Source organism: Heterodontus francisci, chromosome 12, assembly GCF_036365525.1.
Source record: "Heterodontus francisci isolate sHetFra1 chromosome 12, sHetFra1.hap1, whole genome shotgun sequence".
NCBI classification, from domain to species: Eukaryota; Metazoa; Chordata; class Chondrichthyes; order Heterodontiformes; family Heterodontidae; genus Heterodontus; species Heterodontus francisci.
Window position 1 is genome coordinate 108,586,565 of NC_090382.1, and position 25,921 is coordinate 108,612,485.

At 44.9% G+C, this 25,921-nt stretch overlaps 1 protein-coding gene across 1 annotated transcript; it reads right to left on the bottom strand.

The window, feature by feature from the left end:
• Nucleotides 1–495: 495 nt before the first annotated feature.
• Nucleotides 496–25,921, bottom strand: LOC137375723 (protein NDNF-like). The gene is made up of 5 exons (XM_068043108.1): nt 25,847–25,921; nt 25,426–25,628; nt 21,291–21,415; nt 1,509–1,997; nt 496–1,370 (listed from the first exon to the last, which is right to left on the bottom strand). The coding sequence occupies exons 1-5, from the start codon at nt 25,919–25,921 to the stop codon at nt 496–498; spliced, it is 1,767 nt and encodes a 588-aa protein (XP_067899209.1).

Here is a 25,921-nt window from a genome sequence, read left to right on the forward strand (position 1 = left end):
GGTGGCAGTGAACCAGATCCAAAGACACACACAAAAGCAGAGTAATATTCACAATGCAATATCAACTCATATTGTACTGAATGCCAAAATGTAGTCCTTTTAAATTAATTGCGCCGTCTATCTATTCTCTGTAAGTTCTTCACAAAATGAAATAGGTAATGGTTAAACACACCTCACTGGATCAGAAATGCTGTGCTGTCTGAGGTTTCTCTGTTCGTGTGAGTGAGAGGGTTGGTTACATTCACATAACTTCACGACCCTAACGTGTCTCAATATTTGCCTCTCCTTTTCCCACTTGAGAATCCTTAGGTGATGTAGCTTGAAGTGAAAAGTCACCACCCGAACATTGAAGAGAGCGGGAGAGTAGACAAGATAAACCAGAAGCCAGGTGACCTCACCTCTACCCCACTGGTCCTCAAAGCTAGGGGTGGGAAATCCCTGGAGGAAGAAAAGATTGAGTGAGGTGCAGAGGTGAAGACTTCATAAACTCACACTTCAACATGTCTTCCTCGTTCTAACTATCTTGCTCTGGTACTTCACTGAATTTTCCCCCGGGCCTATCACATAGACATCGAGCTGGTAGGTTTTCCCAGGCTCCAGACTTTCAATGCGTTCTGTCTTCACAGCCTTCTGAGGGGTTGAACCACGGAAATACTGACAACTCACCTTCTCCGACTTGCTCCTTGTCGTTGGGTCAAGGCAATAATTTTGCAGTTCTTTGGGCTTCTCCTTTCCTGCCACCAGCTTTCTGTAGATGCAATATTTGTTCATCTCCTGCGTAGCAAGCCAGGCGACAGTCAAGGAAGAGCAGGTACGCAGTCTGTCAAAGACTTTGAGCCGAGTGTCACTGGGGAGGGCTGGGAATGGCTGCTTGTTGGGGTGAGTGGTGATGTGAACTTTCAACAAGGCCCGCCTTCCTTTACTAGCTACTAGACGGAGCAGATATCTCGCTTTGGGCTTGCCGATGAATTGAAAATGCTCGACTCCCTCGACATTCTGGGATGTCACCAACTTTCTGTTCTGCCTGATCTGGACATGGACCAACTGGTAGCAGGACTGAAGGGAGACCGTAACCAAACGGTGAGAGGAAACTGGCTTGAACCGTAGCGTTTTGGAACCGCCACGCTTGATAAAGATCTCCGTCACCCTTCCACCTTTCAGTTCCATCACTTTTTGCTTCAGCTTCGCCTTTGTTTTAACAAACGTCCCGATGTAGGCCGAGCTCACATTGGTTAGCAGGTTCAAAACAAAGACGTCAAAGTAGTACTGGGTATTGGGTTTTAGACGAGACACAGTGAACATGTTCTTGGTCCCAGTGCAGGTTTTCTGAATGTCCGCCAGGTGACCGACTGAAAGTTTTGTAGACCGACGTCCAACAGTTGGGTATTTGAGGAGCATGTCTCCGAAAGACCAAACGGTTGACTGGCCAATCATGCTGTTTCTTCGAGGTCTCCCATTTTGACCATCTCTAAAAGGTTGTCCTCCAAATTCCAGGTTGGGAATGTACCTGCCAATAGGAGGGTGATTGACCATATCATCAAGGCGTGGAGACTTTGACATCCTCCAATCCAACTCCGACTGCCGCACCTTTTTGAAAAGATCGCTCTCTTTAAGTTTAGCCTCAATGGCACACAGGCTTTTATAGTTATGTTTCTTATTGATGACCACACAGTACTGTGCGGGCTGGTGGAACTGCGAGATAGCCGGACTTGGCTTCCACACAAGGGAAACACTAGTGTGTCCTACAAACGTCACGTCTAGGCGAGAGTCGCTGGGCAGTTTGGGGTACGGTTGATCAGATTCTGGGGTGGTTGTGGCGTAGATGTTGAAAATGGTGTCCTTCTCGATCGAGATGAGTTCCAGTCTGTAGATACCGGCTGGGCTATCAACAATATCATAAGATTCAACATCATTACCTTGATAATGAAACAGTTCTGCATTTTGTCCACAAGTGGTCTCCTTGGGGTCCTTCTGTAAATTAAGAGGCTCCAATTCACCTGTTAAAAGAAAAAATAATCAGGCTGTAAGAATACATCAGCTGTGGCCCAGTTATTGGGACTCTCGCCTGAGTCATGAAGGTTGTGGCTTCTAGTCCCACTCCTATACTTGTGCACAAAAATCTAGGTTGACCCTCCCAGTGCAGGACTGAGAGAGTGCTGCACTGTTGGAGGAGCCATCATTTAGATGAAGTGTTAAACCAAGGTCCCGTGTGTTGTCTCCAGAGGATGCAAAAGAAGAGCACGGGAGTTCTTCCCAGTGTGCTGGACAAGTCATATTGCATTTTGTGGGAGCTTGCTGTGTGCAAATTGGCCGCTGCATTTCCTGCATTACAACAGGGACTACACTTCAACAGTACTTCTTGGCTGTAAAGTGCTTTGGGATGTCCTGAAAGGTGCTATGTAAATTCAGATCATTCTAACATAAGGAATGGGAGTAGAAGTTAGCCATACAGCCTCGTGAGCCCTTTCCATCATTCAATAAGATCATGGCTAATCTTACAGTCACAGATCAACTCCACTTTCCTGCCTGATTTCCATACCCTTTGATGTTGGCAAATAATGTTGCGAATGAACCTGCAACCATGGCATTATTAACAGCACACTATAAACAACTGAGCTAACTAGGCGGGGTATCTGCAACCTCTTCTATTCCAGTCGATTCGATTGACAAAAGCAATGACGTCCTCAGAGACTCATAGTTGCTGTATTTAGGAATGATTTTTGTAGGAAATAGTCGCACCACCAAGTTTGAAAAGAATAGAGGGGGTGAGGCAAATCAATAAGAAAGGATTAAGGAATGCCAAGTTTGGGTTTGAAGGAACTGCTCTTCCAAACTCTTGGCCATGTTGTCTAACCTGAGAACAATGGGTCACATGTTGGACTCTGATCCTTGCCAATCTGCCTCTCAAAGCCCAGCTAAACTCAGCTCTATTTGTATTCATATTGTTCAATCGCTGACTAGAATTTTGTGATTGTGGAGTTTTGGAAAAGGCTTTTGTTTTTAGGCACTACTGCCTCATAGGAACAGAAAGATGCCATTCAGCCCTTCGAGCCTGTTCCGCCATTCAATGAGATCATGGTTGATCAATGACCTAACTCTATATACCAACCTTTGCCCCATATCCCTTAATACTCTTCATTAGCATAAATCTTTCAATCTCAGATTTAAAATTAGCCATTGATCGAGCATCAATTGGCATTTGCGGAAGAGAATTCCAAACTTTGATCACCCTTTGTGTGAAGCAGTGTTTCTTAATTAGGTTTTGGCTCTAATATTTAGACGAAGCTCCCTAGTCCTAGACTCCCCTATCAGAAAAAATACTTTCCCTCCATCTACCCTATCTGTTGCCCTTAATAACTTGAAAATTTCAATCAAGCCACCCCTTCACATTCTACTGAGTCCGAGAGGGAATACAACCCTCGTTTGTATAATCCCTCCTTGCAGCTTAACCCATTGAATCCAGGTATCATTTGAGTAAATCTACGCTGTGCTTCCTCCAAGGCCTAAATTCGAACACTGATTGGGAACTTACGGGAGCAATAGCAAATTTCATTTACATTGGAAAAGCCGCAGATGTTCTTCTTAAAGCTAAACATAGGAAATAGCAGCAGGAGTAGGCCATTCTGCCCTTGGATCCTGCTCTGCCATTCAACTAGATCATTGCTGAACTTCTACCTCAACTCCATTTTCCTGCACTATCCCCATATCCATTCATATCTCTAATATCTAGAAATCTATCAATCTCTGTCTTGAACATACTCAATGACTCAGCCTCCACTAACCTCTGGGGTAGAGAACTCCACAGATTCACCACCCTTTGAGTGAAGAAATTCTCCGTCATCTCAGTCCTAAATGGCCTACACCTTATTCTGAGACTAGTTCTAGACTCACCAGCCAGGGGAAACATCCTTCCTGCATCAATCCTGTTGAGCCCTGGAAGAATTTTGTATATTTGAATGCGATCACTTCTCATTCTTCTAAACTCTAGAGAAGACAGACCCAACCTCCTCAATCCCTCCTCAGTACAATCCCGCCATCCCAGGAAACAGTCTGGCGAACTTTCGTTGCACTCCTTCTATGGCAAGTATATCCTTCCTTAGGTAAGGAGACCAAAATTGTACACAATACTCCAGGTGTGGTCTCACCAAGGCTCTATACAATTGCAGCAAGATTTCTTTACTCCTGTACTCAAATCCTCTTGCAATAAAGGTCAATATACCATCTGCCTTCCTAATTGCTTGCTGCACCTGCATGTTAGCTTTCAGTGACTTATGAACAAGGACACCCATGTCCCTTTGGACATCAACACTTGGGAACAATTTCTCACCATTTAGGAAATACTCTGTATTTCTGTTTTTCCTACCAAAGTGGATAACTTCACATTTTTCCATATTATATTCCATCTGCCATGATCTTGTCCACTCACTTAGCCTGTCTACATCCTCTTGAAGCCTCTTCGCATCCTCCTCACAACTCACATTCCCACCTAGTTTTGTGTCATCAGCAAACTTGGAAATATTACATTTGGTCCCCACATCCAAATCATTGATATAGATTGTGAAGAGGTGGGGCCCAAGCACTGATCCTTATGCTACCCCACTAGTCACTGCCTGCCATCCTGAGAATGACCCATTTATTCCTACTCTCTATTTTCTGTCTGTTAACCAATTCTCCATTCATACCAGTATATTACCCCCAATTCCATGTGCTGTAATTTTGATTACTGACCCCCTGTGTGGGACCTTATCAAAAGCCTTCTGAAAATACAAATACACTACATTCACTGGTTCCCCCTTATCTATTTTGCTAGTTACATCTTCAAAAAACTCCAACAGGTTTGTCAAAAATGATTTCCCATTCATAAATCCATGTTGACTCTTCCCAATCCTACTATTATTTTCTAAGTGTTCAGTTATCACATCCTTTATAATGGATTCTAGTATTTTCCCTACTACTGGTGTCAGGCTAACAGATCTATAGTTCCCCATTTTCTCTCTCCCTCCTTTCTTAAATAGTGGGGTTAACTTGCTACCTTCCAATCTTCAGGAACTGTTCCAGAATCTAAAGAATTTTGGAAGTTGATCACCATTATCTCAACAGCCACCTCTTTCAATACTCTGGGATGTAGATCATCAAGTCCAGGGGATTTTTTTTTTAATTCATTCATGGGATGTGGGCATCACAGGCTATGCCAGCATTTATTGTCCATCCCTAATTGCCCTTGAGAAGGTGGTGGTGAGCTGCCTTCTTGAACCGTTGCAGTCCATGTGAGGTAGGTATACCCACAGTGCTGTTAGGAAGGGAGTTCCAGGATTTTGACCCAGCAATTTATCAACTTTCAGTCCCATTAATTTCTCCAGTACTACTTTCTTACTAATACTAATTACTTTCAGTTCCTCATTCTCACCAGCACCTTTAGGAGAAAGTGGTGGCATAATGGTAAATGACTAGATTAATAACCCCAAGCCCCAGGCTAATGCTCTGCTCATGGCAGCTGCTGGAATTTGAATTCAATGAATAAATAATCGGGAATTAAAAGCTAGTCTAGTGGTGAATATGAAACCATTGTCGATTGCTGTAAAAACCTATCTGGTTCTTTTTTTTTATTCATTCATGGGATGTGGGCGTTGCTGGCCAGGCCAGCATTTATTACCCGCCCCTAATTGCCCTTGAGAAGGTGGTGGTGAGCTGCCTTCTTGAACCGCTGCAGTCCATATAGGGTAGGTACACCCACAGTGCTGTTAGGAAGGGAGTTACAGGATTTTGACCCAGCAACAGTGAAAGAACAGCGATATAGTTCCAAGTCAGGATGGTGTGTGACTTGGAGGGGAACTTGCTGGTGGTGGTGTTCCCATGCATTTGCTGCCCTTATCCTTCTAGTTGGTAGATGTCGCGGGTTTGGAAGGTGCTGTCTAAGGAGCCTTGGTGTATTGCTGCAGTGCATCTTGTAGATGGTACACACTGCTGCTACTGTGCGTCGGTGGTGGAGGGAGTGAATGTTTGTAGATGGGGTGCCAATCAAGCGGGCTGCTTTGTCCTGGATGGTGTCAAGCTTCTTGAGTGTTGTTGGAGCTGCACCCATCCAGGCAAGTGGAGAGGATTCCATCACACTCCTGACTTGTGCCTTGTAGATGGTGGACAGGCTTTGGGGAGTCAGGAGGTGAGTTACTCGCCTCAGGATTCCTAGCCTCTGACCTGCTCTTGTAGCCACGGTATTTATATGGCTACTCCAGTTCAGTTTCTGGTCAATGGTAGCCCTTAGGATGTTGATATCTATGTTGATATCTAATGTACTCGAGGGAAGGAAATCTTCTGTCCTTACTTGGTCTGGCCTACACATGACTCCAGACTCACAGCGATGGGGTTGACCCTTAAAGACCCTCTAGCAAGCCACTTGCTTGTATCAAGCTGCTACAAAATCTAAGAAGAGGGATGAAACTAGATGGACCACCTGGCATCAACCTTGGCAGCAGAAATGACAACGGCAAACCCGGCCCTGTTAACCCTGCAAAGTTCTCCTTACTGACATCTGGGGGCTTTGTGCTAAAATCGGGAGAGCTGTCCCACAGGCTAGTCAAGCGACAGCCTGACAGAATTATACCTTGCAAGCAATGTCCCAGACATCACCATCCTTGGGTATGTCCTGTCCCACTAGTAGGACAGACCCAGTAGAGGTGGCAGCACAGTGGTGTACAGGCAGGAGCAAGTTGCATGGGAGGTTCTCACCATCAACTCCGGACCCCATGAAGTCTCATGGCACGTGGCCAAACATAGAGTCAATGAGTTATACAGCACAGAAACAGGCCCTTCTGCCCATCGTGTCTTTGCCAGCCATCCAGCACCCAACTATTCTAATCCCATATTCCTGCACTTGGCCCGTAGCCTTGTATGTTATGGCATTTCAAGTACTCATCTAAATACTTCTCAAATGTTGTGAGGGTTCCTGCCTCCACCACCTCTTCAGGCAGTGCGTTCCAGATTCCAACCACCCGCTGGGTGAAAATATTTTTCCTCAAATCCCCTCTAAACCTCCTGCCCCTTACCTTAAATCTATGCCCCCTGGGTCTTGACACCTCCACTAAGGGAAAAAGTTTCTTCCTATCTAACCTATCAATGCCCCTCATAATCATGTACGTCAATCATGGCCCCCTCAGCCTTCTCTGCTCCAAGGAAGGCAACCCTAGCCTTTTCAGTCTCTCTTCATAGCTGAAATGCTCCAGCCCAGGCAACATCCTGGTGAGTCTCCTCTGCACCCTCTCCAATGCAATCACATCCTTCCTATAGTGTGGTGACCAGAACTGTACACAGTACTCCAGCTGTGGCCTAACTAGCGTTTTACACAGCTCCATCATAACCTCCCTGCTCTTATATTCTATGCCTAGGCTAATAAAGGCAAATATCCCTTCACATATGCCTTCCTAACCACCTTATCTACCTGTGCTGCCGCCTTCAGTGATCTATGGACAAAAACACCAAGGTCCCTCTGACCTTCTGTACTTCCTAGGGTCCTACCATCCATTGTATATTCCCTTGCCTTGTTAGTCCTCCCAAAATGCATCACCTCACACTTCTCAGGATTAAATTCCATTTGCCACTGCTCCAACCATCTTACCAGCCCATCTATATCGTCCTGTAATCTAAGGCTTTCCTCCTCACTATTTACAACACCACCGATTTTCGTGTTATCTGCGAACATGGGCAAGGAAACCTCCTGCTAATTACCACCTCCCCCCCCACCCCTCGTCTTGGCTGAGAGAACCATAGAAAAGTGAAAGCACAGAAACAGGCCATTCAGCCCATCGTGTATGCACCAGCTGAAAAAGAAACTAGCTGTTTCCAGCACCTGGTCCATACCCTTGCCGCTTACAGCACTTCAGGAACAGATCCAGGTACCTTTTAAATGAGTTGAGGATTTCTGCACCCACCACCGATCTGGACAGCGAATTCACCCTCTGGGTGAAAAAGTTTTTCCTCATGTCCCCTCTAATCCTTCTACCAGTCACCTTAATTTGGTGCCACCTGGTAATTGACCTCTCCGCTAGGGGAAGCAGGTCCTTCCTGTATTAAAAGCAAAATACTGCGGATGCTGGAAATCTGAAACAAAAACAAGAAATGCTGGAATCACTCAGCAGGTCTGGCAGCATCTGTGGAAAGAGAAGCAGAGTTAACGTTTCGGGTCAGTGACCCTTCTTCGGAACCCTTCCGAAGAAGGGTCACTGACCCGAAACGTTAACTCTGCTTCTCTTTCCACAGATGCTGCCAGACCTGCTGAGTGATTCCAGCATTTCTTGTTTTTGTTCCTTCCTGTATTACTCTATCTAGGCCCCTCATAATTTTGTACACCTCAATCCTCCTCTGTTCTAAGGAAAATAACCCTAGTCGATCCGATCTTTCCTCATAGCTGCAATTTTCAAGCCCTGGCAACATTCTTGTAAATCTCCTCTGTCCTCTCTTCAGAGCAATTATGTCCTTCCTGTAATGTGGTGACCTGAACTGTGTGCAATATTCCAGCTGTGGCCGAACCAGCGTTTTATACAGTTCCAGCATTACATCCCTGCTTTTATATTCTATACCTCGGCCACTGCCCTCAAGGCTCCTTTACAATAGATTATTAATTAGTCCTTTCTCATTGCACAATACCAGCTCTAAAAGAGCCTGTTCTCTAGTTGGTTCCTCAACATTCTCTTCTCGAAAAGCATCTCATATACAGGTTAAGGGGAGATTTAATGGAGGAGTTTAAAACTATGAGGGGTTTGTTCAGCAAGTTGGGACAGCTCTTTCAAAGAACTGGTAGAGGCAGGATGGGCTGAATGGTCTTGTTTTATGCTGTAAAATTCTGATTCGAAATCACTGAAGTGATGTGAACCCACGTCTCAGAGATGAGAGTGCTGCTCACCGAGTCAAAAGGAGACGGAACTGGATGTTAATCCACTGCAGCCCATTCATGCCACTCCCCATTCATTAAATTGACTAATATCATCTCAAATTAAATCAGACCTGCAGAAGCCCAAGGTGAATCATGCATCTCCTCACCCGGACAAAGAATATGTGCATCAGTTAACAAGATAGGGAGGTGCACTGCCTTTGTCAAAACAAGAATGATGTATTCCTCGAATCACTTATTATAAATTAATGTAACTTGACCTCTCTACTGGAATGGAGCAAGAGCTGATTACAAGAGACTCTATTGGGCCAATAAAAACATTTTGCAGCTGTCTATGTGTTACCTGGTTGCCATAGTATCCTTTTGACATTTCAAGTTGTAAATGGATTATGGGCTCCCTGCCATTAAGTCTCTCCGACAACTGCAGGACCCAAACCTTCGATTTCACCGAGAGATTTCAGCTCAAGTGGATATCGATTAAATGGGATATAAAAGACTTGTCAAGCAATTAATCACTATCAGTTTGTAAAATATCAGCTATTTGATCCTCAGATGACGGTGGCATTATGTCATTGTATTGCAACAGAAGAATGTAAGTTTTTGTGTTCGCCTGTCCCTTGCTGTCTCCTCTTTGGTTGGTTTGGAAATCCCCACACTTTCAGCTGTGATATGGGCACAAGATAATGATTTAATAAATGCAAAATACTGCAGATGCTGGAAATCTGAAATAAAAACAAGAAATGCTGGAACCACTCAGCAGGTCTGGCAGCATCTGTGGAGAGGGAAGCAGAGTTAACGTTTTGGGTCAGTGACCCTTCTTCGGAACTGGCAACAGATAATGATTTAAATTGTTATTTTCACATTTTTAATGGATTTGCAGCTTTTGAAACCCAACATTGCAATCTGCTGATGTAGAGTTGGTATGAGGGAAGGTTTCAGTTTTCTCTTTTAGTCGAAGCACTTACAAAAGAAACCTAACTTTCAAAAAGCTGTGAGAAAAACAACCTAAATGACACTTTTTTGTATTATTGGTATAAATCGAAAAGGGGCATTTGTGTTTCTTCAGCAAATTTCACTGAGTCCCAGAGTCACTCAATCCCAGTGTCACTCAATCCCAGTGTCACTCAATCCCAGAGTCACTCAATCCCAGTGACATTCAGTCCCAGAGTCACTCAAACCCAGTGTCACTCAATCCCAGTGACACTCACCCCCAGTGTCACTCACCCCAGTGTTACTCATTCCCAGAGTCACTCAATCCAGAGTCACTCAATCCCAGTGACTCTCAATCCCAGAGTCACTCAGACTCAGTGATACTCAATTCCAGTGTCACTCAGTCCTAGTGCCTCAATCCTAGAGTCATTCGATCTCAGTATCATTCAATCTCAGTGTCACTCAATCCCAGAGCCACTCACCCCAGAGTCACTCACCCCAGTGACACTCAATCCCAGTGTCTCTCAGTCCCAGTGTCACTCAATCCCAGTGACACTCAATCCCAGTGTCAATCAATCACAGTGTCTCTCAGTCCCAGTGTCTCTCAATCCCGGTGTCACTCAATCCCAGTGACAATCACCCAGTGTCACTCAATCCCAGTGACACACAATCCCAGTGTCTCTCAATCCCAGTGACACTCAATCCCTGTGTTAAATGTGAGGTTATCCACTTTGGTAGCAAAAACAGGAAGGCAGATTATTATCTGAACGGCTATAAACTGAGAGAGGGAATATGCAGCTGGACCTGGGTGTTCTCGTACACCAGTCACTGAAGGTAAGCATGCAGGTGCAATTGGCGGTAAAAAAGGCAAATGGTATGTTGGCCTTCATGGTGAGAGGATTCGAGTACAGGAGCAGGGATGTCTTGTTGCAATTATACAGGGCCTTGGTGAGGCCACACCTGGAATATTGTGCGCTGTTTTCGTCTCCTTATCTGAGGGAGTGCAGTGAAGGTTTAAAGGCCAAAACATTTAATGTTTTCAAGAAGGAGTTGGACATAGCTCTTGGGGCGAAAGGGATCAAAGGATATGGGGGGAAAGCGGGAACAGGTTACTGAGTTGGATGAGCAGCCATGATCATAATAAATGGCGGAGCAGGCTCGAAGGGCCGAATGGCCTACTCCTGCTCCTATTTTCTATGTTTCACTCAATGCCAGTGTCACTCAACACAGTGGTACTCAGTCTCAGTGTAATTCAATCATAAGAACATAAGAAATAGCAGCAGGGGTAGACCATTCAGGCCCTCCAGTCTACTCTGTCTTTCAATATCGTGGCTGATCTTCTTCGTCAACTCCTCTTTCCTGCCAACTCCCCAGACCCCTTGATTTTACTGAAAGATCAAAATCTATCTAACCCAGTCCGGAATATATTTAACGATGAAGCATCCACAACCCTCTGGGGTAGACAATTCCAAAGATTCACAACCCTTTCAGTGAAGAAGTTTCTCCTCATCTCAGTCCTAAATGATCGACCCCTTATCCTGAGACTGTGCCCCCTTGTTCTAGATTCTCCAGCCAAGGAAAACAATCTCTCAGTGTCTACCCTGTCCAGCCACTTCAGAATCTTGGTATGTTTCAATGAGATCACCTCTCATTCTTCTAAAGAGTTTAGACCCAATTTACTCAGCCTCTCTTCCCAGGGACCAATTAGTGAACCTGCACAGTACGCCTCCAATGCAAGTATATCCTTTCTTAAGTATCAAGAGCAAAACTGCACACAGTACGCCAGGTGTGGTCTCACCAAAGCCTTCCTTATTCTTGTACTCCAATCCCCTTGCAATAAAGGCCAACACAGTGGCGCAGTGGTTAGCACTACAGCCTCACAGCTCCAGCAACCTGGGTTGTGTTATGGGTACTGCCTGTGCGGAGTTTGCAAGTTCTCCCTGTGACCGCTTGGGTTTCCACTGGGTGCTCAAGTATCCTCCCACAGCCAAAGACTTGCAGGTTGATAGGTAAATTGGCCCTAGTGTAGGTCAGTGTTAGGAGAATGGTGGGGATGTGGTCGGGAATATGGGATTAATGTAGGGTTAGTATAAATGGGTGGTTGTTGGTTGGCACAGACTCAGTGGGCCGAAGGGCCTGTTTCAGTGCTGTATCTATAAATAAATAGCATTTGCCTTCCTAATTGCTTGCTGTACCTGCATCCATGCTCCTTGTATAAGTTCTCCAAAGTCTCTCTGAACATGTACATTTACAAGTTTCACACCTTTTAAATAATATTCTGCTTTTCTATTATTATTACCAAAGTGAATAACCACACACTTCCCCACATTATTCTCCAACTGCCACCTTGTTGCCCACTCACGTAACCTGTCTATATCTCTTTGCAGCCTCATTGTGTCCTCTTCACAGTTTACATTCCACCTTGCTTTGTATCATCAGCAAACGTAGATACATTACTCTCAGTCTCTTAGTCTAAATCATTAATATAGATTGTAAATAGCTGAGGCCCCAGCACTGAACCTTGCGGCACTCCACTAGTTACAACCTGCCAACTTGAAAATGCCCTGTTTATCCCTACTCTTTGCTTCCTGTCCCTTTACCCACCCTCCATTCATGCTAATATATTACTCCCAACTCCATGAGCCCTTATCTTGCATATTAACCTTTTGTGTGGCACCTTATTGAACACCTGTTGGAAATCTAAGCATCCTACATCTTCTGGTTCCCCTATGTCTACCATGCCCTGTATCCTCAAAAAACTTCAATAAATTTGTCAAGCACGTTTTCCCTTTGGTAAAACCACGTTGACTCTGATCATACTGTGACTTTCTAAGTGCATTGTTCAGACTTCATTAATAATGGATTCCAGTATTTTCCTGACAACTGACATCAAGCTAACTGGCCTGTAGTTTCCTGTTTTCTCTTTCCCTCCTTTCTCGAATAGCAGTGTTATATTTACTAATTGTCAATCTGATTTGATTGTTCTAGAATCTAGGGAATTTTGGAAAATCATAAGCAGTGCTTCTACCTCTTTTAGAACCCGAGAATGCAGGCCCTGGGGATTTGATGACTCTTAGCCCCTTAAGTTTCTCAAATATTTTTTCCCTGCTGATGTTAATAACTTTAAGTTCCTCACACTCATTAGCCCCTTCGTGGCCCTCTATTTATGGTACGTAATTTGCATCTTCTGCTGTGAAGATAGACACAAAATATTTGTTTATTGTCTCTGCCATTTCCTCATTCCCCATGATAATTTCTTTTGCCTCTGCCTCTAAGGGACCAAGATTTACTTTAGCTACTCTCCTTTTTATACACATTATAAGCTGTTGAGAATACTGAGATTCAGGCTACGAGGCTAGATGGGATTGAGGTTCACAAGGAGGAGGTGTTAGCAATTTTGGAAAGTGTGAAAATAGATAAGTCCCCTGGGCCAGATGGGATTTATCCTAGGATTCTCTGGGAAGCTAGGGAGGAGATTGCAGAGCCTTTGTCCTTGATCTTTATGTCGTCATTGTCGACAGGAATAGTGCCGGAAGACTGGAGGATTGCAAATGTTGTCCCCTTGTTCAAGAAGGGGAGTAGAGACAGCCCTGGTAATTATAGACCTGTGAGCCTCACTTCGGTTGTGGGTAAAATGTTGGAAAAGGTTATAAGAGACAGGATTTATAATCATCTTGAAAAGAATAAGTACATTAGAGATAGTCAGCACGGTTTTGTGACGGGTAGGTCGTGCCTCACAAACCTTATTGAGTTTTTCGAGAAGGTGACCAAACAGGTGGATGAGGGTAAAGCAGTGGATGTGGTGTATATGGATTTCAGTAAGGCGTTTGATAAGGTTCCCCACGGTAGGCTATTGCAGAAAATACGGAAGTATGGGGTTGAAGGTGATTTAGAGCTTTGGATCAGAAATTGGCTAGCTGAAAGAAGACAGAGGGTGGTGGTTGATGGCAAATGTTCATCCTGGAGTTTAGTTACTAGTGGTGTACCGCAAGGATCTGTTTTGGGGCCATTGCTGTTTGTCATTTTTATAAATGACCTGGAAGAGGGTGTAGAAGGGTGGGTTAGTAAATTTGCAGATGACACTAAGGTCGGTGGAGTTGTGGATAGTGCCGAAGGATGTTGTAGGGTACAGAGAGACATAGATAGGCTGCAGAGCTGGGCTGAGAGATGGCAAATGGAGTTTAATGCGGAAAAGTGTGAGGTGATTCACTTTGGAAGGGGTAACAGGAATGCAGAGTACTGGGCTAATGGGAAGATTCTTGTTAGTGTAGATGAGCAGAGAGATCTTGGTGTCCAGGTGCATAAATCCCTGAAGGTTGCTAACCAGGTTAATAGGGCTGTCAAGAAGGCATATGGTGTGTTAGCTTTTATTAGTAGGGGGGTCGAGTTTCGGAGCCACGAGGTCATGCTGCAGCTGTACAAGACTCTGGTGAGACCGCACCTGGAGTATTGCGTGCAGTTCTGGTCACCGCATTATAGAAAGGATGTGGAAGCTATGGAAAGGGTGCAGAGGAGATTTACTAGGATGTTGCCTGGTATGGAGGGAAGGTCTTACGAGGAAAGGCTGAGGGACTTGAGGTTGTTTTCGTTGGAGAGAAGGAGGAGGAGAGGTGACTTAATAGAGACATATAAGATAATCAGAGGGTTAGATAGGGTGGATAGTGAGCGTCTTTTTCCTCGGATGGTGATGGCAAACACGAGGGGACATAGCTTCAAGTTGAGGGGTGATAGATATAGGACAGATGTGAGAGGTAGTTTCTTTACTCAGAGAGTAGTAAGGGCGTGGAATGCCCTGCCTGCAGCAGTAGTAGATTCACCAACTTTAAGGGCATTTAAGTGGACATTGGATAGACACATGGATGAAAATGGAATAGTGTAGGTCAGATGGTTTCACAGCTCGGCGCAACATCGAGGGCCGAAGGGCCTGTACTGCGCTGTAATATTCTAATCTAATCTAAAGCTGCTTCTTTTAATCCATGGCTATCTGTAATTGCTCCAACAAATCACAGATGGATCTTTCTTGCTGAGTTTTTGCTTTTTCAATGGAATGTATTTTTGTTGAAATATTTGAATAATTTAAAAAAATGTTTCCCACTGTTTATTTATCACCATATTTTTTAGTATATTTACCCAATCAACTTTAGTCAGCCCTTCCCTCATACCTACGTAATTGGCTTTATATAAATATTGGTAAATGGCTGTTTTTCAGACTGGAGGAAGGTATACAGTGGGGTTCCCCAGGGATCGGTATTATGAGCACTGCTTTTCTTGACATATATTAATGACCTAGACTTGGGTGCGCAGGGCTCAACTTCAAAATTTGCAGATGACACAAAACTTGGAAACCAGGCTGGTGGAATGGGCGACCATCTGGCAGATTAAATTTAACACAGAGAAGTGTGAAGTGGGGCATTTTGGAAAAAGATCAGGGAGAAGCAATATAAAATAAAGGGTACAATTCTAAAGTGGGTGCAGGAGCAGAGGGACCTGGGGTTATATGTGCACAAATCATTGAAGGTGATACAGTAGGTTAACAGAGTGGTTAGTAAAGCATATGGGATCCTGGGCATTATAAGTATAGGCATAGAGTACAAAAACACAGAAGTCATGATGAACCTTTATAAAACACTGGTTCGGCCTCAACTGGAGTATTGCGTCCAACTTTGGACGCCCACATTTTCAGAAGGATGTGAAGGCATTAGCGAAGATGCAGAAAAGATTTACGAGAGTGGGTCTAGGAATGAGGGACATCAGTTACGTGGATAGATTGGAGAGGCTGGGACTGTTCTCCTTAGAAAGGAGAAGGTAGAGAGGACATTTGATAATGGGGTTCAAAATCATGAGAGGTCTGGACAGAGTAGATCAGGAAGAAACTGTCCCCATTGGTGAAAGAGTCCAGAACCAGAGGACACAGATTTAAGGTGATTGCAAAAGAGCCAAAGGCAACATGAGGAAAAAAATTTTTACGCTGTGAGTGGTTAGGATCTGATTGGACTGCCTGAGAGTGTGGTGGAGGCAGATTCAATCATGGCTTTCAAAAGGGAATTGAATAATTATCTGAAGAGAGAAAATTTGCAGGGCTATGGGAAAAGGGTGGGGGTGTGGGACAAGCTGAGTTGCTCTTGCAGAGAACTGGCATGGACATGACGGGTGAATGGCCTCCTTCTGTGCTGTAAGCAATCTTATTCCGAATCTTCACCCATACTGATTCTACTTCCTGATCTCTGAGCCACTGTACTTATGTTGTTCTATATTATCAGGGATTCTCCTCTTCCTTTTCCATTCTGTCTGTCTTTTTGAAATGTTGTGGACCCTGGAATATTTATTTCCCAACCTTGGTCGCCTTGCAACCATGTCTCTGTAATGGTGATTATATCAAACCCATTTATCTCTATTTGTGCTCTATCTCACTGTGAATGCTTTGTGCATTCAGATAAAGTGCCTTTAATTGTATTTTTTTACTATTATCCTTTGCATGGACCTTATTTGCTGATGCCCTATTACCGTTAAACTCTTGTCGCTTCCTGCCTCACTCTGCTTGTCTTTACCCAAATTCGTACACTGCTCTATTGCCTCAATTTTTCTCTTTAGATTTCTTAATTTCCCTTCGCCTGACCCCTCTCCCGGTCTTTTAGTTCAAATCCCTGCCCACAGCCCTAGTTATATGATTTACCAGGACACTGATCCCAGCTCAGTTTAAGTGGAGCGCATTCCAATGGAACAGCTCCCTATTTCCAGAGCACTGGTGCCAGTGCCCCATGAATCGAAACCTCTTCTTCCCATTAGCCACGCATTTAATTCTCTTATCTGCTTGACTCTGTGCCAATTGATGCGTGGCTCAGGTAACAATCCAGAGATTATTACCTTTGAGGTTCTGCATTTCAGTTTTCATCCTAACTCCTCAAACTCTCTCATTTCTAGTTCTACCTACGTTGTTGGTACCTAGGTAGACCATGATGACTGGATTCTCCCCCTCGCCCTCATCTGCAGCTGCGAGGAGATGTCTTTAACCATGGCACCGCGCAGACAACACAACCTGTGGAGCTCCCGGTCACGGCAGCAGAGAACAGTATCTATCATCCTGATTATATTGTCCCCTATCACTACCACACTCCTTTTCAATCCTCCCACTTGATTGGGCTTCTGTGCTCCTGTGCAGTATGCCTATCCACCCTGCATCCTTGTTCTCATCCTCACAGGTGGCATGTACCTCGTACCTGTTGATCAAAGTCAAGGGCTGAGGCTCCTCCATCACTGCATCCTGGATCCCCTTACCCGCCTGACTCAGAGCCACATCCTCCTGTCCCTGGCCATTAATGAGCTCTAAAGTTCTATTTAATATAAGCGATATGACTACCGCCTGGAACAAAGTGTCCGGGTAACTCTCCCCCTCCCTGATGTCCTGTAATATTTGCAGCTCGGACTCCAGCTCAACAAATCTGAGCTGAAGTTGCTCAAGCTGCAGACACTAACCACAGATATGGTTGTCTGGGATCGCAGTGCTCTCCACAAACTCCCATCTGTTGCAGTTTCAACACAACACCTGCCCTGTCATGTCTGTCTAACCTTATGTATTTATTCATTTGATTAGTTAACTTGATAGAAATTTAGTAGAGTAATAGCATGTTACAGTCTCCTAGCTTAGAGATAAAAGAGAAACAGTCACCAGCCATGGGAGATAAAAGGAAAAGAATATAAAGCAGTATCTCCTTCCCCCTCTGCACCGAATTCCCAGCTTAGCACTCTGTTTATGAAGCATTACTTTTACGATCACTCTGTGCTTCGCACTCTCAGTCCCAGTGCCACTCAATCCCAGTGCCACTCAACCCCAATGTCAATCAATCCCAGTATCATTCAGTTCCACTGCCACTTAGATCAAGAGTCACTCCATTCCACTGCCACTCAGTTCCAGTGTCACTCAATCCCAGTGCCACTCCATCTCAGTATCACTCATAAGAACATAAGAAATAGGAGCAGGAGTTGGCCATTCGGCCCCTCAAGCCAGCCCCACCATTCAATAAGATCAGGGCTGATCTGCCCCAGACCTCAACTCCTCTTTCATGCCAGCTCCTCTTAGCCCTCAACTCCCCGAGATTTCAAAAATCTATCTACCTCCTCTTTAAATACTTTCAGTGATCTAGCCTCCACAACTCCCTGGGGTAGAAAATTCCAGACATTCACTACTCTCTGAGAGAAGAAATTCCTTTGCATCTCAGTTTTAAATGAGTGTCCCCTTATTCTGTAACTATGTCCCCTAGTTTGAGATTCCCCCACTAGTGGAAACATCTTCCAACATCTACCCTGTCAAGCCCCCTCAGAATCTTGTACGTTTCAATAAGATCACCCCTCATTCTTCTAAACTCTAATGAACAAAGGCCTAACCTTGTTAACCATTCTTGATAAGTCAACCCCTTCATCCCAGGAATCAGCCTAGTGAATCTCTTTTGAACTGCCTCCAATGCCAGTATATCCTTTCTTAAATATGGGGACCAAAACTGTACACAGTACTCACCAACACCTTGTACAGTTGTAACAAGACTTCCCTATTTTTAAACTCCCACCCCCCAGCAATAAAGACCAAAATTCTATTTGCCTTCTTAATTACTTGCTGCACTTGCATGCTAACTTTTTGTGTTTCATGCACAAGAACACCCAGATTCCTCTGTGCTGCACTTTTTTGAAGTCTCTCTCCATTTAAATAATAGTCTGCCTTTTGATTCTTCCTACTAAAGTGCATGACCTCATACTTTCCTACATTAAACTCCATCTGCCAGGTTTTTGCCCACTCACTCAACCTATCTATATCCCCTTGCAGATTCCTTATGTCCTCATCACAACATGCCCTCCCACCTATTTTTGTATTGTTATCAAATTTGGATATATTACACTCTGCCCACGCCTTCAAGTCATTAATATAGATAGTAAATAATTGAGAACCCTAGGAAAGATCCTTGTGGCACCCCACTAGCTACGTCTTTCCAACCTGAAAAAGACCCATTAATCCCAACTCTCTGTATTCTGTGAGTTAACCAATCCGCAATCCATGCTAATACATTACCCTCAATTCCGTAAGCTCCTATCATGTGCTATAATCTCAGTTCTACTGCCACTCAGATCCAGAGTCACTTCATCCCAGTACCACTCAATCTCAGTGTCACTCAATCCCAGTATCACTCAGCTCCACTGTCACTCAGATCCAGAGTCAATCCATCCCAGTGTTACCCAATCCTAGTGTCACCTGTCAGGGTCCTGTAGTTTTTTTTGGAATATGCGGTTTGCCTTTAAGGCTTGCAAGAGATCAGTATTGCTTTAAGAGCCGGCAAGCCTTAGGAGTTATAGGAAGGTGCATTTTCGTTGCCTTAGAAACAGCCATTTGGAGACTGCGATTCAAAGGGTGCAATCTCAATACCATGGAAACAGCCACTGGGAGTGAGTCTGATGCGATACATTTGTTACAATTCGGTTTGAACTGGCAGTTAGTAAGACAGTTTGAACAGACAGACAGACACAGAGGACATAGCTGTGATGAACACACCTGAAAAGAGCTCTCAACCGTTTAAACTGAAGGAATCGGATTTTAGTCTGTTTTAATTATTTTCTCTCAAAATTCTAAAACATCAAGCCAAGACAGAGATCCTCTGGTAATTTAAATCGAAGAAGGGAAGTTATACTGTAACAATCTTTTATCCCTCAAAAACTCTAAAGTCAGATTAATTCTGTCGAAAGTGTTCGCAAGTTGTTAATTGTTGAAATTCATTGCCGAAGAAGGAAGCATCACTTACTGCTGCAGTTAGACTACGGACTGTTCTACGCGGAAGAACTTTTTCCCCACTGGACTTCGAGCAACATCCTATGAGGACTTTGAGTAACATTGGACTGTAAATTTGCAAGGACTCTAATTTTTTCTATTTTAAATGTTGTTTATATCTTCATAGTGTTTAAGAATTTAGTTCTTCTAATTAAAGAGTTAATTTGTTGATTTAAAGACACCTGGTTTGGTTAGCCTCATTCGAGGGTTAATAGATGGTATAATTTGGCTGGGTCTTTCTTTCATTTGGAAAGTTTTTAAGTGATATGTTAGCCGATCTGTGGAACGACAGGATTGAATTAACTGTGCGTTGGACCCACCACAATCAGAATTGTATATTTTGATTGGGGGCTTTGACAGGAGCGGTCGGTCGTAATACACTCAGTTGCAGTGTCACTCAGATCCAGTGTCTCTCAGTCCCAGTGTCACTCAGACTCAGTGCTTCTCAGATCCAGTGTCACTCAGTCTCAATGTCACTCACTGCATTAACTCAGAAAAAAAAGTCCTGTGGGCAACGAAAATACTAGTTTTGACTGGATCTGAGTACAAATCATTTGCCACTAATTTCATTCCACCTCATACCCCACCTACTTCCACCTCTATAACATTGCCTCTGTCCCTGCCTCAGCTTATCTACTGCTGAAACCCTCATCCATGCCTTTGTTATCTCCAGACTTGACCATCCCGATGCTCTCCTGCCTTTCACCCTCCATTTATGTGAGCTCATTCAAAATTCTACTGACCGTATCTGAACTCCCACCAAGTCATGTTCACCCGTCACCCCTGTGCTTACGGTCCAACATTGGCTCCCAATTTGGCAACACCTTGGTTTTAAAATTCTCATCCTATTGTTTAAATCCCTCCAGGCCTCACTGCTCCCTAATGGCCTCCAGACCCACAACCCTCCAAGATATCTGTGTGTCTTTGATTCTGGCCTCTTGGTCTTGCCCAACTTTAATTGCTTCACCATTGGTGGCTATGCCTTCAGCTGTCCAGGCTGTAGCCTTTGGAATTCCCTTCCTAAACCTCTCCACCCTCCTGTAAGATGCTCCTTAAGTCCTGCTCTGGAGCCTCAGTCCAGATTTTCTGTTCATGTCTCTGGAGTGGGACTTGAACCCACAATCTTCTGACTAAGGGGTGAGTGTATTACCCACTGAGACATGGCCGACAGTCCTTTGAGAACATCCATTGATAAGGACAGAGAATGGATTTGTGAAATGAAGGCTCTCTTGTTTATGACTTTGTTAGCCTGAAGTCTGATTCAAAGACAGCACATTAATCACATTGAGTGTTGGCACTTCAATCGAATACACCAACAACAGCTTGCATTTATATAGCAGCGTTAACATAGTTAATATCCCAAGGTACTTCCCAGGCATGATTATCAAACAAAATTTGACATCGAGCCACTTAAGGCAATATTCGATGACCAAAAGCTTGGCCGAAGAGAGAGTTTAAGGAGAGTCTTAAAGGAAGAACGTGAGGTGGAGAGGTTCAGGGAGGGAATTCCAGAGATTAGGGCCCAGGCAGCTGAAGGCACGGCCACCAGTGGTGGAGCGATGAAAATCAGGGATGTGCCGGAGACCAGAATTAAAGAGTTGTAGGGAGGGAGAAGGTTACAGAGACCCAGGGAGATTGAAATTCAGCTATCATCGGTCTTTCACTCACCTGATCCATCTCCACTGGATTGGTCCTGTAGCTCCTGCAGTGTCAGGGTCCATTGTAATGGAGTGTCACAGGGCGTGACCCTCACTGCGACAGGAGAGCTGTCCTCCTCCACTATGAAGTAGTATCTTCAGAGAACAAAACAACATTAAGCAGGAAAAACTGCTACAATTCTTTTCACATGTGTGGTGAGTAACCCCACTGTACTTGGACAAACCCTCTGTTTGAAGTCTAACCAGCCATATCAATCGCCCCTCCAGATCCTTCTTCCCCTTCACTTCCCTCTGACCCCACCCCTTCTGATCTGACCCCTTGCCGTTTATTCACTATACCCTCTGACCTCCCCCTCTCTGATGCTGATCCGTTCTGTACTCAGCAAGGACTCAGTTTTATCCCCTTACGCCCCCACCTCAATGAATTTCGTGCTCGGCATGATGTTGAGCTCTTCTTCCGTCGCCACCGCCTCCGGACTCACTTCATTGACCAGGAGTCCTTGCCCCGATCAGCAGACCCATTCACCCGCCTCCAGCATTTTCCCTTGACCTGGACCCCTCCTCCTGGCCTCTTACCTGTTCTTGATCTTTTCATTGAAAACTGTCGGCGAGACTTTGGTCATCTCAATTTCTCTGCCCCCCTCACTCACTCTAACCTGTCTCCCTCTGAACTTGCCGCACTCCGTACTCTCAGGTCTAACCCCGACATTGTCAACAAACATGCAGACAAGGGTGGTGCTGTTGTTGTCTGGCTTACCGACCTCTACCTTACAGAGGCTCAGTGCCAACTCTCAGACACTTCTTCCTACTTCCCCTTGGACCATGACTCCACCACTGAACATCAAGCTACTGTCCACAGGACTGTCACTGACCTCATCTCCTCTGGAGATCTTCCCACTACAGCTTCCAACCTCAAAGTCCCGCAACCCCGGACAGCCCGCTTCTACCTCCTTCCCAAAATCCACAAACAGGACTGTCCCGACAGACCCATTGTGTCAGCCTGCTCATGCCCCACTGAACCTATTTCTTCCTATCTTGACTCTATTTTTTTTCCGCTGGTCCAGTCTCTTCCCACCTACATCCGCAACTCTTCTGACGCCCTATGTCATTTTGAAAATTTCAGGTTTCCTGGTCCCAAACGCCTCCTCTTCACTATGGACGTCCAATCTCTCTACACCTCCATTCCCCCACCAGGACGGTTTGAGGGCTCTCCGCTTCTTCCTTGAACAGAGGCCCAACCAGTCCCCAGTCCACCACCACCCTCCTCCGCCGGCTGAACTTGTTCTCACATTGAACAACTTCTCCTTCAACTCCATTCACTTCCTTTAAGTAAAAGGTGTCACTATGGGTACCCACATGGGTCCTAGTTATGCCTGTCTTTTTGTGGGATATGTTGAACATTTCTTTGTTCCAGTCCTACTCAGGCCCCCTCCGTTAACTCTTTTTCCGGTACATTGATGACTGTATCGGTGCCGTTTCCTGCTCCCGCCCGGAACTAGAAAACTTTATCAACTTTGCTTCCAATTTCCACCCTTCTCTCACCTTTACATGGTCCATCTCTGACACTTCCCTTCCTCGACTTCTCTGTCTCCATCTTTATGGATAGGCTGTCTACTAATATTCATTGTAAGCCCACCGACTCCCACAGCTACCTCGACGACACTTCTTCACACCCTGCCTCCTGTAAGGACTCCATTCCATTCTCACAGTTTCTCTGTCTCCGACGCATCTGCTCTGATGATGCTACATTCCATGACAGCACTTCTGATATGTCTTCCTTTTTCCTCAACCGAGGATTCCGCCTCACTGTGGTTAACAGGACCCTTAAGCCTGCCCAGCCCATTTCCCGCACCTCTACCCTCACCCCTTCCCCTCCCTACCAGAACCGCAACAGTGTTCCCCTTGTCCTCACTTTCCACCCCACCAGCCTCCAGATCCAAAGGATCATCCTCCACCATTTCTGCCACCTCCAGCGTGATGCCACTACCAAACGCATCTTCACCTCCCTTCCCCTGTCTGAAGGAATTGTTCCCTCTGCGACACCCTGGTCCACTCCTCCATTACCCCCACCACCTAGTCCCCTTCCCATGGCACCTTCCCCTGCAATCGCAGGAGTTGCAATACCTGCCATTTACCTCCTCTCTCCTCACTATCCAAGGCCCCAAACACTCCTTTCTGGTGAAGCAGCAATTTACTTGTACTTCTTTCAATGTAGTATACTGTATTTGCTGCTCACAGTGTGGTCTCCTCTACATTGGGGAGACCAAACGCAGACTGGGTGACCGCTTTGTGGAACACCTCCACTCAGTCCGTATTTATGACCCCGAGCTTCCAGTTGCTTGCCATTTCAACACACCTCCCTGCTCTCATAGTCACAATCTCCATCCTGGGATTGCTGCAGTGTTCCAGCGAACATCAACGCAAGCTCGAGGAACAGCATCTCATTTACCGATTAGGCACACTACAGCCTGCCGGACTGAACATTGAGTTCAATCATTTCAGAGCATGATGGGCCCCCCATTTTACTTTTATCTTTAGTTCCTTTTTCTTTTTCCTTTTTTTTGTGTTTATTTTATTTTAGTTTGTTCAGTTTGTTTCTACTGTGCCTACCCACTGTTTCTGTTTTTTTCATGCTTGTGCTTGTGGCTGTTCAGTTTTCTGTCCATCAACACCCTATCTGTACTAATGCTTTGTCTTTCAGCACATCATTAGCATTTGTTTGCCTTTCTTGCCCCACCCCTGCTTTACTTGCTTAAAATCTTTTACATTTTTGATACCTGCAAGTTCTGAAGAAGGGTCACTGACCTGAAACGTTAACTCTGCTTCTCTCTCCACAGATGCTGCCAGACCTGCTGAGTATTTCCAGCACTTTTCTGTTTTTATTTCAGCCACATCAATTACTTATTTATATACAAACTGACCCAAAGTCATCTCTGGATAGTGAGCAGAGGGAGGGAGGTCTGGGAGGAGAATGTGGGCAGGGGTCTAGATGGAAAGCAAGGGAGGGTCTGGATGAAGTGTGCAGGAGCCCTCGGGGGGGGAGAGAGGGAAGAGGGTGGGTCTGGATGGAGAGTGGGGGGTGGGGGGGGGGTGGGGTTGCCTCGATGGAGAGTGGGGATTGGGCCCTTGGGGGAGATTGAGGTGGGTGGGTGTGAATTGAATGTGCAGGCGCGTCTGGCACTCTGATTCATTGTACCTGATAAATTCATGTCAGAATTCCAAACTTTAGTAAAAGAGAAGTGTAAAGCTTGGCACCAAAAAGGTGCTGATGTTTGTCAATTAAATATCCATGTACACCTGAATTGTGGGTGAGGTATTTTTTTCCTCAGTTAGCGTCTGCTGTGGCTAAAACAGTGTTTCGGTAGAACTAGGGCCCAGTGAACAAATCCTATTGGACAGTTCTGTCGTAAGAAGTTGTTCTTTTTCATTTCCAGCTGATAGAACTCCTGTTAATTTTACATTGGTTTCCCATTGTCTTAAGCCCTGTCTCCTTTATCCTCCCCCTTCCTTGCCCCTCATCCCTGTCCCCGGCTCCACCAACCAGTTTTGAACTTAACAAAAAGAGGTATCTCTATCTATTTCTTACGCCAATATATCAGAACGGTTCCAGGGAAGAGGGGCTTTAGTTATGTGGACAGACTGGAGAAGGTGGGATTTTTCCCCTTTGAGCAGAGAAGGTTAAGAGGAGATTTAATAGAAGTGTTCAAAATTATGAAGGGTTTTGATAGAGTAAATCAGGAGAAACTGCTTCCTCTGGGTTGTTTACATGAAGACACAGATTTAAGAAAATTGGCAAAAGGACCAGAGGGGAGATGAGGAGAATTTTTTTATGCAGTGAATTGTTGTGATGTGGAATGCGCTGCCTGAAAGGGCAGTGGAAGCAGATTCAATAATAACTTCCAGAAGGGAATTGGATAAATACTTGAAAAGAATTTTTTTTTTGCAGGGCTAGAGGGAAAGAGCAGGAGCAGTGGAACTAATTGGATAGCTTTACCAAAGAGCCAGTACAGGCACAATGGGCTGAATGGTCTCCTTCTGTGCTGTGTGATTCTATATCATGAGATTCGGTTGGATTGCAGTCTTAGGTTACACACAGACCAGCCTCTGATCCCCAACGAACAGCAACAGTCCTGTCTCTTAATTACCTCTTTGGCGTATCTTTCTTGAGAAACCCAGTGATTTCAGCTCCATTTGGGATGGCTGTCAGGTCCTGGGGTGTGAGCTGATTGTAGAGAGCTTGTACAAGGTCCAGATCTCTGCCTGGTAGCTTCTGTGCTGGGCAAGCGAGGCTGACAAGCAGCACATACAGGAGGTTCCTGCAGGTTGTAGACATCATGTTCCACAAACTCTTCCTCATTGGATGACAAAAGATTAGTCAATCAGTCATCGTAACATCTAAAATTCCTTTACCAAGAAAATATACACAGACACGCTATACTTTATTGATGATTTTTCTCCAGACCAGCCCCTGACTTGTTGAGTTACAGCAGAATTTAAAATTCTCACCCTCCTGTTCAAATCCCTCCATGGCCTTGCATCCCTCTTTATCTCTGATCCTCCTCCAACCTTTGACCCTTTGAGATCTCTGCGCTCCTCCAATTCTGGCCTCTCGTGCACCACTGATTTTAATTGCTCCACCAT

Excerpts from the sequence above, each read along its gene's own strand:
- LOC137375723 (XM_068043108.1), bottom strand. The coding sequence starts at position 25,921 with ATGGTGGAGCAATTAAAATCAGTGGTGCACGAGAGGCCAGAATTGGAG. Across the intron at positions 25,629-25,846 it reads GAGATCTCAAAGGGTCAAAG|AGTTTGTGGAACATGATGTC; the intron begins GTTGGAGGAGGA and ends CCAATGAGGAAG. Across the intron at positions 1,998-21,290 it reads ATCCAGTGGAGATGGATCAG|GTGAATTGGAGCCTCTTAAT; the intron begins GTGAGTGAAAGA and ends TTCTTTTAACAG.